This window comes from Trachemys scripta, chromosome 1 (assembly GCF_013100865.1).
Source record: "Trachemys scripta elegans isolate TJP31775 chromosome 1, CAS_Tse_1.0, whole genome shotgun sequence".
Lineage (NCBI taxonomy): Eukaryota > Metazoa > Chordata > Testudines > Emydidae > Trachemys > Trachemys scripta.
The window spans coordinates 107,854,547-107,871,478 of record NC_048298.1 but is presented as its reverse complement, the minus strand read 5'-3'; the positions used below and the strand labels follow the sequence as shown (position 1 = coordinate 107,871,478).

At 49.1% G+C, this 16,932-nt stretch overlaps 2 protein-coding genes across 3 annotated transcripts in view; one reads left to right on the top strand and one right to left on the bottom strand.

The window, feature by feature from the left end:
- The window catches only part of WNT5B (Wnt family member 5B), a 98,196-nt gene that overhangs the window by 42,165 nt on the left and 39,099 nt on the right, over positions 1-16,932 (bottom strand). The window lies entirely within an intron of this gene.
- On the top strand, positions 535-2,921 carry FBXL14 (F-box and leucine rich repeat protein 14). The gene has a single exon (XM_034780863.1). The coding sequence runs from the start codon at positions 1,213-1,215 to the stop codon at positions 2,413-2,415; it is 1,203 nt and encodes a 400-aa protein (XP_034636754.1). The 5' UTR covers positions 535-1,212; the 3' UTR covers positions 2,416-2,921.

Below are 16,932 nucleotides of genomic sequence, written 5' to 3'. Positions count from 1 at the left end.
AAAGCCAGGGCGGCTGGGGCCCTTACAGCTGAGCTGAAGTTGCCCAGACATATGGCTACGGCGTTTCCTGGCTGGGGGGGGGGGGTGGAAGCTGTGACCTTAACCTGCCAGCAGCCGGGAGCGAGGGGTGGCAGTGATGGGGGGGGGGGGGGGGGCCCGGCGGCCCGGCGGGGGGAGGGCCGGGGGGGCTCTCCGGGGGCTCTGGGGACACTTGCGGGCAGGGACCAGCGTTGAGGCAGGGGCAGCGCATGGCTCTTTCGGTGACCGTGTCCAGGCCCCTAGTCTGGGTCCCGGGGGTGCTGCTGGGCCGGACGGGAGCGGGGGCTTGGGCTGCGGCCCGGTGGGGGATGGTTCCGCCGGGAGAGGAAGAGGCGCCAGGTCTAGGCTGGCTGTGGGGGAAGGGAGTTCCCGGCCGGGAGTTCCCGGCGAGGCGGCAGGGGCGGCGCGGAAGGGGTTAATCCGCGAGCGCAGAGAATGGGCCGCGCTGTTTCCAGGGTGACGGCTCGGAGTGTTCCGGATCGTACCATTGTGCTGGGGGGGAGGAGAAGGCTTCAGCCGTCGCCAGACCCAGCTCAGCGCCGCCTCCTTCTCTCCCCCCTCCCCCCCGGCCTGAGCGCGGCGCCTGGGCCCAGCGGCGAGCGCAGCGCGGAGGAGCGAAGCAGGCGGATCCCGTCGGCGGCAGCGCGGAGCCTGGGCCCAGAGCGGCGGGGTCGGTATCGGCGGCGCGGCCCCTTCTCCCCCCGCGCGGGGCAGCGGGCGGCCCCGGGCTGCGGGCTTGGAAGGCGGCTCGGAGACAAAGGAGGCGGCGGGTTCGGAGCCGGCACCAGGGACCGAGAGGAGCCTCCGGGAGCCCCCGCCCGGGGTAGGCGGCACAATGCGGCACGGGGCGGCCCGCCCGCACCGGCTGCAGCAGCGCGGGGGTCGCAGCGCGGCCCGCCCGGAGCGGGGATAGAGGCGACGGCCGGAGCCCCAGAGCCGGGCCGGGCCCCTTCCGCGAGCAGCGTCCCCCTGGCCTGTCACACGGGGCGGCGATGTGAGGGCCCCGGAGCCGGCAGCAGCCACAGCCGAGCAGCGGGGACCCAGCGGAAGCGGCAGCTGGCCGGGCCCGGAGGAGCCGAGCAGCGGGGATCCGGCGGGCGCGGCAGCCGGCCCGGCCCGGAGGAGCCGAGCAGCGAGGACCCGGCGGGAGCGGCGGCCGGGCCCGGGTGTGCGATGGAGACGCACATCTCGTGTCTGTTCCCGGAGCTGCTGGCCATGATCTTCGGGTACCTGGAGGTGCGGGACAAGGGCCGGGCAGCGCAGGTGTGCACGGCCTGGCGGGACGCCGCCTACCACCGCTCCGTGTGGCGGGGCGTGGAGGCCAAGCTGCACCTGCGCCGCGCCAACCCCTCGCTCTTCCCCAGCCTGGCGGCGCGGGGCATCCGGCGGGTGCAGATCCTGTCGCTGCGGCGCAGCCTGAGCTACGTGATCCAGGGCATGGCGGAGATCGAGAGCCTCAACCTGAGCGGCTGCTACAACCTCACCGACAACGGGCTGGGCCACGCCTTTGTGGCGGAGATCGGCTCGCTGCGGGCGCTTAACCTGAGCCTCTGCAAGCAGATCACCGACAGCAGCCTGGGCCGCATCGCCCAGTACCTCAAGGGCCTCGAGGTGCTGGAGCTGGGCGGCTGCAGCAACATCACCAACACCGGCCTCCTACTCATCGCCTGGGGTTTGCAGCGCCTCAAGAGCCTCAACCTGCGCTCATGCCGCCACCTCTCTGACGTGGGCATTGGGCACCTGGCCGGCATGACCCGCAGTGCAGCTGAGGGCTGCTTGGGCCTGGAGCAGCTCACGCTGCAGGACTGCCAGAAGCTGAGCGACCTCTCACTAAAGCACCTGGCCCGAGGGCTGGGACGCCTCCGCCAGCTCAACCTCAGCTTCTGTGGGGGCATTTCAGATGCGGGGCTGCTCCACCTGTCCCACATGAGCAGCCTGCGCAGCCTCAACCTGCGCTCCTGCGACAACATCAGCGACACCGGCATCATGCATCTGGCCATGGGCAGCCTGCGCCTTTCGGGCCTTGATGTTTCCTTCTGTGACAAGGTGGGGGACCAGAGCCTAGCCTATATCGCACAGGGCCTGGATGGGCTGCGTTCCCTTTCCCTCTGCTCCTGCCACATCAGCGATGAGGGCATCAACCGTATGGTGCGTCAGATGCATGGGCTCCGCACACTCAACATTGGCCAATGTGTCCGTATCACTGACAAGGGCCTGGAGCTCATTGCAGAGCACCTCAGCCAGCTCACAGGCATTGATCTTTATGGCTGCACCCGCATCACTAAGCGGGGCTTGGAGCGCATCACCCAGCTGCCCTGTCTCAAGGTGCTCAACCTGGGACTTTGGCAAATGACTGAGAGTGAGAAGGTCAGGTGAGAGGAGGGGGCACCTGGAGACCTCCATCTCTCTGGAGGGACTCACTGACTGACTGCTGCAATGGAGGAGAGAGAGAGTGGAGGGAGGGCACACACAGAGCCATGCTACCTGCCTACTCCAGCACTGGAAGGAGGGAGGGATAGAGAGAGCCCACCCCTATCCTTTCCATGCCACCTACCCACCTCTGCACTGGCTGGGGCAGGAGAGGGAAGAGAGAGAACCTCCATTTCTTCCATGCCATCACCAGTCCTCCATTGGGAATACATTACCCCTTTCCTCATCCTTCTCTGCATTGGGGATAGAGGCCTGCAATTTTATGCACTGGGGCTGGAGATACCCCTCCCCATTCCAGCTATGATTCTACCCCCTCATGCACTAGGGATTGATGAAGAAAGTCCCCCATTCTTATTCACCTCCAGTCCTGCTCAGTTTTGGGAATAGGGACCTTCTCGAATGGGGATGGGGATGGAAATGGGAACAACCCCTCTGCCCTCTTCCCCCCCTCCCCCCCCCCAAAAAAAAAAAAAGCTTATTAATCACATGTTCCATATCCACTGACCCCAGTCCTTCTGCCCTGGGTACAAAAACACCCCCTTGTCATACCATTCCAATTCTTTTCTTCCCCATTCCAACTGGGGATTGTGACAGAAATAGCCTTTCCCAGCTATACATATTCCATCAATTTCCAGTCCCACCCTCATCTTCACTTCTACCCGCTTTTGCCCTGTGGTTGGATACAATCTCCCATGACACCAGTTCTCCGGTGCATTGGATATAGAGAGAGCTACACTGGTCCCCTCCCCTCCTGAGTTGAGTATAGGGACATGATTCCTTTGCACCCTGCACTGTGGTTGGAGAGAGAGCCTAGACCCTCCACTCTTTTCCCATCTCCCTGCATTGGGCTGAAGGTAGACTCCTAATACTTCTCCCTCCTCCTTGTACTGGGGGTGAAGACACCATTTCCCCCTTACCCTATTCCCAATAGAGAAGAAGACAGATCCCAGTCTCTTCAAATGTCCCACCTGCACTGGAGGGATGGAGTCACCTTAGCTATTCATCTTCCCTTTCATTTTTCTCTCTCTTCCTCCCTGCCTTCTCTTTCTTGGAAGTGGGGATAAAGACATATCCAGCCACACATCCATTTCCCCTTTGGATTGGGGGTGAATGGGGCAGAGGGGATGACCAAGCTCCTATCTATCCAGAGGACTTAAGAAAGAATCTCCAGCTTCATTTTTGCTTTCATTTGAGATACTGTGACGTGGTTTTATTTTGAAATGCGTACAAAAAATTACTACTACAAAACAGCCTCTTACCACCACCACCCTCCCCTTGCTTACATCCTGTTTCTGATCCCAGTTTTTCTCATCTTTTCTTTCTTCAGTATTCATTTTCTTCCATGGTTTTATTTTTAAAGACATTTGAAGTTGCTGTTCTTGTGGATTTTAAAGTACGTTTTTTTCTGCTGAATATATTCTATATATATATATAAATATATATATAATGTCTGGCTACCTCGTTTTAATTTGTTATTTTTTCTCAAAAGCCCTGGAATTCTTACAAGAAAGAGATTTTGAGACTGAAACATTTTTGTGCCTAGACTGGAAAGATGCCCCTTGGGTTTGTAACTTTTTTTTGGTTAATTTTTTTTTTTAAGCTTTCCCTAACATGCCCCACCTTCACATTCTGACTGTGCCTCTCCCTCCCTCTCCACTGGGGCTTGGGGATCTAACTGTGCTTCTGCATTTTTATTCCTCTAGCACAAACATGTGTAACATGTGAGAATCCACACTGAGGATTGGGGTATTGAAATGTGTGAAATGCAAGTTCAGTTTCATATATATATATATATATATATAAAATATGCAAATATTCCCCTCTCCCTCCCAATTCACCTACAAAAAAAGGTCACTGTGTGAGGCTTCCTGTTTGTAAGTGGGGAGAGGAGCAGAACAGGCCTGCAGGGCCTGAGGCTGCGATGTGAAGGGGAGGAGACTGAAATTCATCTGTCTTATCTCTGTTCTGTCAGTAAAATGGAGCTGGTTCTTTAGATTTTTTTTAATTATTATTTTAAAGAGGAAGAATAATTGATGAATTTTTAAAGAAACAAATGTTGGCCTTTTTTCTTTACTGATTTTTTTTTTTAAATTCAGAATCTCAAATCCTCCACAATAACAGGCCAGACCATAGAGTTAAAGCAAACCCAGAGACCCCTATGGATTAATTGTACTGTTTGTGAATTTGTATAAAAAATAACAAAGATCCTCTTAAAACATTTTATATTCTTACAGTAAAAGGTTAAACTGATATTTATATAATAAAAGAGGAAATATGAAGTATGTTTTTGAAAAAAAGCTGTATCTGTGTTGTCTTTGGTTTTTTAAAGGTAGGTATCTTGTCTACTGGTTGCAAGAAGTGTGGTGTATAGCTTATAGAAGGATTTGGCCTGTGCTCTTGTTTTAGTGAGTGACTTGGTCTGAGTAAAAGGAAATGGGGAGTCTGGTCAATCCTGTGCAGGATGTTGAGTAATGTCATAATTAGAAGTTTACAAGAGAGCGTTGCTTCCTTTTGGAAGGACCAATATCGTATATGAGAACAGCTGACTTGCTCAGATAAATTGAGTGAAAGTAGAGATTAATGTTGAGGTACCAGTTCATTTTGGGGTTGGGTAAACGGCAATTGATCAAATTTGTTATGAAGGGACATGGTGTAAAGTGATGTATAGTAGATCAAACTTGACACTTTAGGGGGGAAAACGTTTTAAAAAAAAATTAAGACAGGTGGCAATGTTCCTGTTGCATTTAAAAATCCATGAAAACTGATTTTCTACTCTTTCCCCACACCCAAAAAGACCCTAAACATTTTCCTGCAATAATAACAACACAAACTTGCTGTCTTTTGCTAGTGCATGAGAACTTGCAAGTGAATAACTAGAAAACTGACTATGCTGTTTCACTTTTTCATTGTACACACTGAGATAAAAGTAAAGAGGAAATGGGAAAAAATTGGATTTTTAACATTGTTCGAATAATCTAAGATGTCCTTTTGTACCATAGAAATCTTTCTTTTTAACGCATGACTTCTAACCTGACAGGGTCCCTTTTAGACTATGATGTGAGGTTTGTGTTGTTGTTTGAGATAGGGGCTTAAGCTGTTTATAGTGCATGAAACAAAGCTTTTCTCCCCTCTAAGTACTGCAGCAGGGCTTTCTCTCTTCCCTCCCACCTCCCCCCCCCCCTTTTTTTTTTTTTTTTTTTTTTTTTTTTTTTTTTAAGAAGGGTTGGGGTTAGAGAGAATGTGAAATGATGGAAGGAGCAAAGCCATTGTTCAGGAAAGTTAAAAGAGGAGCTGTCCTTGCTTGCTTGCTTGTTCAGTCATGCATACTGAATCTCGCCATGTGAGGGTCCCTATGGAAAGGAGGAGGGTGATTCTTCCCCTCTTTTTAACATTCCTCTCCAGGCCTGGCTGTATTTAAGCTGCTTTCCTCCATGCAGAGGAGGGGCAGTGGGGGATGGTCTGGAGTTCCTGTACATTTGCATTTTAAGTACTTCTAGTGCTGTAGCAGGCTACTTTGTTTCATCCAAACTATTCTATCCTAGCCAGCTTCTCTCAAGTTACATCCAGGTAGGTGAGCTCTCCACAATATAGCCCTAGCAAAGAGGTTATGGCTGTCGCCAGTTGTAATCTGTTCTGGCTTGTATATTTTGGTGTATTTTTGACTGAGACTAAAACATTCATAATTCCTTCTTTCATGCTGCAGACACCCCCCCACACACACTTTTAAAAAAAATTCCACTTCCTGTTAGGAGGGCAGAGTTTCACTGGGTTCTCCTCTGCACCCCAGGGAGAAGGGCCAGCACCTAGACGGCTGCAGGATTATTTTTGTAAAACTCCAAGCTTTCTGTTGGGAATTCATCACAAAAGCTGCATTGTTCCCTTTGGGGAAAGCCATCACAATTGGATCTAATTGAGCCTGATACTATATCCATCTTCCTTTACTTGGAGAGGTACTGGATCTTTTTCCTTCCCTTAAAAAAAAAAATACAATAATTTCTTGACCAAAAAGAGGATATGTGAACCCCAGTAAACAATAGGAATTCCAGACCAGGTTCCAGTTACCAGTAGATATTTAATATCTGATATAGCTAGCTATGGTCCTTGCAAGGGATAGTAAATTGTACCTCTCTCTTGCTAGGCCACAGGCTTACCAGATTCCAACAAAAACATAGACCGCAAGCTATAGTATACAGATGATTTGTTCTCCCCATTCAATCAAACTTTAACATGGATAATATTTGAAGGCAGACATCAAAATTGCACATGCAACATTGCATCTTCTGTGTGGTCCTGAAGTCCTTCTAAAGTCAGGAACAGGATGGTTCTGAGGCAAAAATGTTATTTATAACTTCATGTCAGAAACAAGCTAGGTGGACCAACATACTATTTAAATAGAACCCAAAACCTTTAGGAAATTGTGCTGAAACCAGAGCCTCCCTGAATTTCTGTAGTATTAGAAACAGCAGACATTGTTCCCTCTTGAAATGGGCTACTGTCTCAGAAATCACAATGCTCTCTTGGTCCTAAACATAAGTCTTACTATTAGGAGTGGTCTGAGCTGGAGCAATGCGTCTATTTACTTGTAAGGAGATGGTTTCTAAAAAAGAGACTGATGCTAGTAAAGGGGGAGAGGAAACTAACCAATAACTCTCCTCAATATAGCATTCCCCAGTGTAACAGAGGAACTAATATTTTCGCCCTCCAGTCACTTCTGAACTCGGAGCTGGGTCAGTGCAAAGTTCCCATCAAACATGACTCATTTGGAAGCAGAGGTAGAGAATAGTAAAAATGTTATTTTGAAGTGAACTGGAAGGAGGAGAGGAAGGTGATCAGGAACAGTCAACATGGATTCACGAAGGGCAAGTCATGCCTGACCAACCTGATTGCCTTCTATGATGAGATAACTAGCTCTGTGGATATGGGGAAAGCAGTGGACCTGATATATCTTGACTTCAGCAAAGCTTTTGATACGGTCTCCGACAGTATTCTTGCCCGCAAGTTAAAGTATGGATTGGATGAATGGCGGGTAAGGTGGATAGAAAGCTGGCTAGATTGTCGGGCTCAACAGGTAGTGATCAACGGCTCGATGTCTAGTTGGCAGCCGGTATCAAGCAGAGTGCCTCAGGCATCAGTCCTGGGGCCGCTTTTGTTCAACATCTTTATTAATGATCTGGATGATGGGATGGATTGTACGCTCAGCAAGTTTGCAGATGACACTAAGGAGGGAGAGGTAGATACGCTGGAGGGTAGGGATAGGGTCCAGAGTGACCTAGACAAATTGGAGGATTGGGCCAAAAGAAATCTGATGAGGTTCAACAAGGACAAGCGCGGTGTCCTGCACTTAGGACGGAAGAATCCCATGCACCACTACAGGCTGGGGACCAACTGGCTAAGCAGCAGTTCTGCAGAAAAGGACCTAGGGCGTACAGTGGATGAGAAGCTGGATATGAGTCAGCAGTGTCCCCTTCTTGCCAAGAAGGCTAACAGCATGTTGGGCTACATTAGTAGGAGCATTGCTAGCAGACTGAGGGAAGTGATTATTCCCCTCTATTCGGCACTGGTGAGGCCACATCTGGAGTATTGTGTCCAGTTTGGGGGGCCCCACTACAGAAATTGGACATTGAAGAGAGTCCAGCAGAGGACAGCCGGGGCACATAACTTACGAGGAAGGGCTGAAGGAACTGGGCTTGTTTGGTCTGCAGAAGAGAAGAGTGAGAGGGGATTTGGTAGCAGCCTTCAACTACCTGAAGGGGGGTTCCAAAAAGGATGAAGCTCAGCTGTTCAGTGGTGGCAGATGACAGAACAAGAAGCAATGGTCTCAAGCTGCAGTGGGAGAGGTTTAGGTTGGATAGTAGGAAAAACTGTTTCACTAGGAGGGTGGTGAAGCACTGGAATGAGTTCCCTACGGAGGTGGTGGAATCTCCATTCTTAGAGGTTTTTAAGGCCTGGCTTGACAAAGCCCTGGCTGGGATGATTTAGTTGGTGTTGGTCCTGCTTTGCGCAGGGGGTTGGATTAGATGACCTCCTGAGGTCTCTTCCAACCCTAATCTTCTATGAAGTTAATTCATGTCATCCTAATCTTTACAATTGAAGTCAACAGAAAAATTCCAATTAACTTCAGTCATTATTATTAATCATGTTTGCTATATCACTGCCTAAGGACCAACTAAGAATGAGGAACCATTATGCTAGGCACTGTACATACAGCAGTACTGTCCCTGCTTTGAAGAGCTTTCAATCTAAACAGACAAGACAGACACGGGATGGGGGGAAGGGATGAAAACACAAGCAGAGTCAACCATGTGATGGCAGCATAAGGCATGTTCATTCCAGGGTTTGTCTAGGGGGCTTTGGGTGTGTTTAGTTAAGAGGGGATGAGCTAAGTGCAAGGATGATGGAGAAAGGGTAAGAGAGGCAGATACAACTTGAAGATGAGGGAAAGACCTGGAGGGAGCGGCAGGGTGGAGCAAACAGCCACTCAGCACAGAGCGGAAAAAGTCTAGTCAAAACTATGAAAAATTCTCTGAACGTCTGAAGGTCCCTGCTTTGGCTGCTTCTGCAGGTGCCCCTACTGGCTGATTCCTCCCTGCAATTTTCCCCCAAGGAGGGTGGAGGGCACTACCTGCATTTTCGTGTCCCCAGGGTAGGTGATGATGGTTTCCCCTACACAATTTTGAGTCAGTGTGCAAATGTGTATTTGAGAGGAGTCGTCTTGACTAAAGTCCCATTTTATGCTCTCCTCTCAATACAACAATCCCTATTTTGGGTGCTTGTCGTACCGGATTAGGCCCCTTGTCTCCCCATCTATAAAATGAGAATTGCTTCACAGAGGTGTTGAGATTTAATATAATTGGCTCTATGATTTTAAGATGAAAATGCTGTAAGTGCAAGGTATTCTGTATTTGTACTACAACTTGTTCTTGAACATGGTGATGCGTGGAAAGAGAAGGGTTAAGGTGAAAAGTGGGTGGCCAAGTCATCTAAAGAGTTTTTGGAATTGAAAACAGAAGTTAACACAAGCTTCTACTAACAACTCAAAGGTATGTGTTCTGTTAAATCTGCAAGTCTCACTACAAACACAGCCTGGTTCAAGCAAAGTGGGCTCTTTTGTTTTCTCCCTCTCTTCTACCATAAATCCCACTTCTTTGGCCAGCAGCTCTTTAATATTGCCATCTGTGGAGAAAAGATAATCGATAAACTGAAATGAATGGCTGAGGCTGTATTTGAAGACCCCTAAGGACATCTACTAGGCACTATGCCAATGCCGCTGGCATGATTGCATAATGCTCCTTGTCGTGTCCAGCCATAGAGTCCTTCCTGCTGAATTCCCCAGCCCTAAGCTGTATGAAATAAAGAATGAGAGAGTGTTTTTCAGGTTTCTCTGCCAGAACTTAGATTCCTTCCACATTTGGCAGTGACACTAGTGCTTTTTCCCCTCTTTAATTAAATCTACCAAACGCATTAACTAAATGTCAATTCAACCTTAAGTGGCATTGCAATGATTTCAAACCAATCCAGAGCTGACTTGTCTTTTCAAGGGGAAATGAAATTTGGAGTGAGTTTGAGAGCAGGAGACTAATACTAGTGAGCGAACACTAAGCTTTCACTCCATCCACGGTTGTCCAGCCTCTGAGCATAGATTTTCACATGGGACGTTTCTAAGGGCTAGTCTACACTGGCTGCGCTTTAACGTGGCTTGTGTGGTTGTGGCACAGCGCTGGGGCAGCGCTCTTAAAAAAACCCACCTCCATGAGGGGCGTAGCACTGGGAGCGCTGTCTACACTGGCACATTACAGTGCTGAAACTTGCGCTGGGGTTTTTTTTTTTTCCTCGCACACCCCAGAGTGAGAAAGTTGCAGCGCTGTAAATTGCCAGTGTAGACAAGCCCTAAGTTAAAACCAAATTCCTTTCACTATCATCTAAATGAGGATTTAAATTGAAGTAGCAAGAGGTATATGGCTACTGTATTTCTCCTGTGAGTATTTACCAAAGATTAGATTTTTTTGTTTTTAAATGTTGCTCCTACCTGCAGAAAAAACAAGTTACTGGCCCAGGGACAGAGCTGTTCTGCTATAGAAACAAACATTCTGGCTACTAAAGGATCTATAGTAGGTCAATTCCCTTCCCTCTTCATGATTCTAATTTCTCTAGACAGAGCTACCCCAGCTGTGATTTGAAGATTAAATGATTTCTCCCTATCCTCTTTTTTTTTTTAACCCTGTCCCTTCTGTCTGAGGTTGTTTCCCTTTGCTTTAGTGCAAGGCCTCTAAACATTTACAACACCATGAGTACCTGAAGAAGTTTGCAAAGTCTCCACCTAACTTGTAAGAGTGTAGAGAAACATGCTTTATCAGAAGTATACAACAAATCATATTTACTTATAGCTGCCTTGAGGGATAAACTAAAATGACTTGCATTCAGCAGCAATAAAAGCCCACCCACTCTTTCTTTCCTTGACAGTTACACTCATCTCTAAACACCCCTGGTTTAGACAAACTAAGCATGTGCATTTTTGCAAATCCCCCTGCCAAATGTGCAAGAGCTGTTCAATTAAGACACTTTTTGCCCCATCACAAGGGAAACATCTTTACATCTTCCAAATTAAAGCATATTCTGGGAGAGGAGTTATTGCGTCATAGTCTTCCCAACAGAAAAACCTGGCAAGTGCTGCCCTTTCTGTTACCTTTTGCCATTTGGCTGAAGTGACAAATGTGCTACAAATCCTTCTGTGTGTTTGTTTTTACAGTGGGGGAAAGAATGGATCTTGTGAAATAGTGAGGAGAGAGAATTACTTCATCTGATTTCTCTAATAACTACCCTGAATACTGTAGCAAAACAGAATGGGGCAAAGTAAAGAAGATGCAGTCCAAGAACAACTTGGATCAGAGGCTGTTAAGCTGAAATATTTCATTTGGGGGGAGAGGGGCAGGGAGAGAGAGAGACAGAATAGCTAACAGCTTTCCCAGCTGAGATCCTGGCTGGCACCCAGAGAGCAACTAAGCCAATTCTGCGTGCCAATTTTTTCCCCTCCCTCACAGTAGCACCCCCTGCCAGGTACTGAAACAGCTGATATTAGTGTGGGGAAGGAGTGAATTAGCCCAAGGAGGTGGCCAATTTTACTCCCATATGCCTCCAAGGTTTGAAGTGCTGACTGCAGCAGCCCTTGCTCCATAGTGTTAAACTTCTGTGTTTGACTGCAGTGCCCTTTTAATCTCGCACTCTTTGGACTACAATGGGCACAGGGCCCATAAAAGTATGGACCAAAAGTCTTGTGTCCTAGACCACAAATTGCTGGTGCAGAATCTCTTTGGTAGGTTGTCCACTACAGAAGAGGTGAGGGTTCTTCCCTCTCTGCTAATACTTATTAGGTCCCTACTCTCTTTGGCTGGAAGATAAATGAATATACTCGGACTGCAGCTATTTCTAAGACAGCCCTTCCCCATAACTCTGGCCCTAGTGCTTGGTTCAGGGGCAGTCTCTTATTAGGATGGTACAACTGAATGCCAAATACCGCCTCCTTCCCTCAGAACCACCCCGTCCTGTTCCTTCTGACAGCAAAGATGGGCCATGGTACAGGGAGGGATAGGGGTTACAAGGCAAGATGGCAACAGAAGCAAGAGTATGGGAAAACTCAATAAGAATGTACTAAATAACTGGGTGAGGAAGGAAGACAGGAGGTAAAGGCCAGGATTAGGGGGCAAGGGGTTAGTAGCAGGAGGCAGCCTCAAGGATGGTGGCAGGGGGGTAAAGAGCAGGCTCCAGCCAGTGGCAGGGGACAGTAAGTGCACCTGCACAGCTGAGAAATGGGGGCTTTATTCCACCCACAATTCAGCCCATCTCCTTATTCAGAAGATTGAGCTTAATCATTGTTTGAGCTTTTGTAATTGCACAAGGGCATTAAGCACCAAATAGGCACATTTTTATACCTGGAAACAAAATATTGCAAGCAGCCTCAACCCATTCTCTTATATCCCCTCCCCACCATCCATCCTACAATTAGCTATAAACTGGCCCAGCTGAAAAATCGATTGCCAATGTATTTACTGGTTACATTATTACACTGCTCAGCTTCTTTAAGAAATACTGACAACCCCTAACAGAAACTTGGTAGCGCCCACACTTCTCTCTCCATTAAAGACCGTATACAGCTCCCTTCTAGCGGGGGGATGCCTGACCAGCCTGTTCCCCCATAGCCACACTGCAGCCCCCCCACCTCCCTGTCTGTCAAATAGCAGGAGAGGTAAAGGCGCCAGTGGTGCTGGTTGAAGTGTGGCTCCACTGTGGCCTCAGGAAAAAATTAGCCTGGCAGGGGCTACGTAACGTAGATCTCTCACGCAGGGGCTGGTGAGTCTCCCCCGACTCCCGAGGGCAGCACATCCCCCTGGGTGCAAAGCGGGGAGGTGGCGACTCATGTATGCAGGGGGGCGCTGGCAGCACACGCCACGCTGACGGGCTCCGGAGCTGACAAGCGAACGGTTCCAGCGCGCTGCGGTTCCCACCGGAGAGGCAAAGACCCCGCTGGCGGCGGGCCGGGCAGGGGCGCTGCCTGGGCCAGAGCAGCCCGCGGTGCCGAGAAGCTCCGGGGCAAAGTGCCTGGTCCCCCAGTGTGTGCGCGGGCGGGCGGGAAACCCGCTGGCGGTGTAGCTGGGGGTCCACAGGGACAAAGCCAGGAGCCTCCTCGCCCCAGGGCCCCTGCTCGCAGCAGCACCACCGCCGCGGGGGTCGGCGCTGGTTCCTAAAGCGTCTGTGGGGCGCTGAAGCTCCGTCCCGGTTTGCTCAGCCCGCACGGACCACGCAGCGGCACTAGGCGGCAGCATTGCCCACCAATTGGGGCCCGACTGCTCGCCGGCCCCAGAGCCCCGCCAATCCCCACCCCGCCTCCTGCCAAGAACGTGCGGCCCTCAGCGCCCCTTGTCCTCACACTCTCCCTAGGCCAGCTCGCTGCATTTGCGGTAATTGACCCACATAGCTCCAAGTCACCCAGGGACTGCCTTGGGCCCTCGCACTCATCGGTCCAGCTCCCCGCATTTGCAGGGCTGGGGACTCCTACACAGGAACACACACACACACACACACACACACAAATCTCCATCCAGCTTCGGGAGCTCTGCAAAGAAATCACACAGGGATTCCCCCCACCCAGAACCTCTTCCAGGCTGATTAATAAATGGAAGGCCGAGGACGTGAGCAATAAGGACTAGATAATAACATAAAAATATATCACCTTGAACATTGCGTGCAATTCTGGTCACGCTGTCTCAAAAAAGGTATATTAGAATTGGGAAAGCTGCAGAGAAGAACAACAAAAATGATTAGGGATATAGAACAGCTTCCCTCTGAAAAGAGATTAAAAAGACTGATATTGTTTAGTTTAAAAAAAGATACTACTAAGGGGATGTGATAGAGGTCTATGAAATCATGAATGGTGTAGAGAAAGTGAGTAACAAAGTGTTCTTCAAGTGCTTGTTCGTGTTGATTCCAATCAATGCATGCATGCCGCGTGCACAGTCATCGGAAACTTTTTCCCTTAGCAGCTCCCGTCAGGTTGGCTGGGGAGCTCCCTGGAGTGGCGCTTTCATGGTGCTCAATATATGACCCTGCCAACCCGACCCCCCTTCAGTTCCTTCTTACCGTCCGTGGCAGCTCTTGGAACTCCGTCTCGCTTGCCTTGCAAGTGCTCCCTTAGCTTAGTTATCTAGTTCTCTCTTTGTTTCTTGTATAGTAGTTGTTGTTAGTGTAGTTTAGTATAGTTAGCATAGAGGTTAGTGAGCGGGATCGTCCCTATCCCCTCACCCCTTCTTGGGCTCTGGGGCATGCCACAAGCCCAAGGCTTTAAGTCATGCAGTGTATGCCATAAGCCCATGCCAAATAGCGACCCCCACGACTCTTGCCTGAGGTGTCTGGAGGAGGCGCATCAGTCCAATGCAAGATCTGCAGGGCTTTCAAGCCCAGGACTAAAAAGGAACGGGATTTCCATTTAACGCAGCTGCACATGGAAGCTGCACTCCGTCCAGCGGCTCCTGACCACCAAGGCCCAGGCCTGAGTGCATCAGTGCGGAGCGTTCTGGCATCAATCCACAAATCAGTGCCGAGGAAGGACGCTAGTGTGAGAGACCCTCAGCCCCGGCAATCCCCAGTGGCACCGCAATAAGGAGCAGTGGCCCAGCACCACTCTACTTCTCCAGTGCCCCACAACCGCAAAGAGTCTGACAGAGGGCACTCTCCTCAGAGAGCTGCGGGACTGCCAGGGGATGCTTCGCTTCACCAGAGGAAGGACCCGGCTCCCAGGCAGCAAGAGTCCATGCCGTTGTCTCCGGCATGCCAGAAGGCACCGTTGAGTCCGGCTCACAGCGACTCTCCAGCAGGGCAGTGCCAGGTGGAGGTGGCCCTCCACCCGAGACACTTTTGAGGCTGCAAGAGATCTCATCAAGATGACTGCAGCTCAACCCCTGGCCATTAGAGACAAGCCTCCAGCACTGTCAAGACCTGGTACTGTCCAGAGGCAAGCCCGCCATGATGCGGCGCTCCCAGTTGCTGGACTGGCACCGTACCTGGAGTTTGGCAAAAAGGCTTGAATGGAAAGGAAAGAGAGACAGGAAGGACCAAGCCCTCTGCTGTCCACCTATCTAAACGAGGTTCACAATACAAAACAGTGCTAGAGCTATTTGGAGATAAGTACAGGCATCACATCATAGATGAGGAAACAACAATCTCCCTCTCCATAGTTTGGCAGAGCTTTAATCTAGAATATTGCATATATAGTTCTGCTGACAAAAGTACTAGAAATATATTGATAAACTGGAGGGAGTTCAGCAAAAAGCAACAAAAATGATCATGGGGCTGAAGGTGCTGACATGTGAGGCAAGATGAACCATTAAATATAACAATCCCGATCTGCTCTGAACTGGGCTAGATGCTCCATGTAACGGGGCTGCCCTCTTTCAAAGGAATTTCCCACTCTCCAGTAGCCAGTATCCAGAGCCATTCCACCACTGGACTATAGACTGATCTTTCCACCAACCAGGACTCCATCAAGGAGGCTAACTACTGTAAGACCTCAGTCCCAGCTGGACCTGAGACAGATCATACTTTTTGACTTGATGAAGAAATTGTTTCACAAAAGGATTGGCACTAAAACGGAGAGTGGAGAGAGTGAATGTTTGAATCTATGGAATATGGGCATTGGGGAGGGAGGACATGGGGTGCTGAAATTATGTCAACTGTTTGAAATGGGCCACCTTGATTTCATTGGCCTCATTAGCACTACACAAGTGATTTTTCCTACCTTGGTATTCACACCTCCGTGTCAACTATTGAGAATAGCCCACTTCCACCTTAATTGAATTGGCTCGTTAGCACTTACCCCCCACTTGGTAAGGCAACTCCCATCTTTTCATGTGCTGTGTATTTATACCTGCCTCTGTATTTTCCATTCCATGCATCTGATGAAGTGGGTTTTAGCCCACAAAAGCTTATGCCCAAATAAATTTGTTAATCTCTAAGGTGCCACAAGGACTCCTCATTGTTTTTGCTGATACAGACTAACATGGCTACCCCTCTGACTCCTGGACTGGTTTTGGTGCAGTTGTCTTCAGTCAGATATTTGGGTTATCATGAACTAAATTGGGGATCAGCAAGGAGGTGGTGTAGTTGTGCCATTTGTGTCTAGGTTAAAACATCACTTGCCTCCGCACCTTGTATGCATGTCCTGGCATGGGTTTAAGATAGGACTTGTTTTAGTGTACTAATCACCCTGCTGTACTGCAAAATCCCAGCATGAGCCAATTAGGTTCCTCACTTGCAAGCTGCATGGAGACTATTTAAAAACACAGTAACAGAGGCTCAAACTAAATGTATACTCCAAACAAACAAAAAAATGCCACCACGGCTTAACAACGGAGTAGAAGAGGCAGTTAGAGGCAAAAAGTCATTCTTTAAAAAATGGAAGTCAAACCCTACTGAGAAAAATAGAAAGGAGCATAAACTCTGGCAAGTCAAGTGTAAAAGACCAAGAAAGGATTTGATCAACTAGCAAAAGACACAAAAACTAATAGAATTTTTTTTTCAACTACATCAGAAGCAGGAAGCCTGCCTAACAGTCATTGGGGCCAGAGGACAATCAAGGTGCAAAAGAAGCATTCAAGGAAGACAAGGCTATTGCAGAGAAGCCAAATCAATTCTTTGCGTTGGTCTTCACTGCAGAGGATGTGAGGGAGATTCCCATACCTGAGCCATTCTTTTTAGGTGACACATTTGAGGAAATGTCCCAGATTGAGGTGTCAGTACAGGAGGTTTTGGAACAAATTGATTAATTAACCAATAAGAAGTCACCAGAACCAGATGGTATTCAACCAAGAGTTCTGAAGTAACTCAGATATGAAATTGCAGAACTACTAACCGTGGTATGAAACCTATTGCTTAAATCAGCCTCTGTGCCAGATGACTGTATGATAACTAAAGTAA

What these genes read in the sequence shown, in the direction of transcription:
- FBXL14 (XM_034780863.1), top strand. Translation starts at nt 1,213, where the DNA reads ATGGAGACGCACATCTCGTGTCTGTTCCCGGAGCTGCTGGCCATGATC.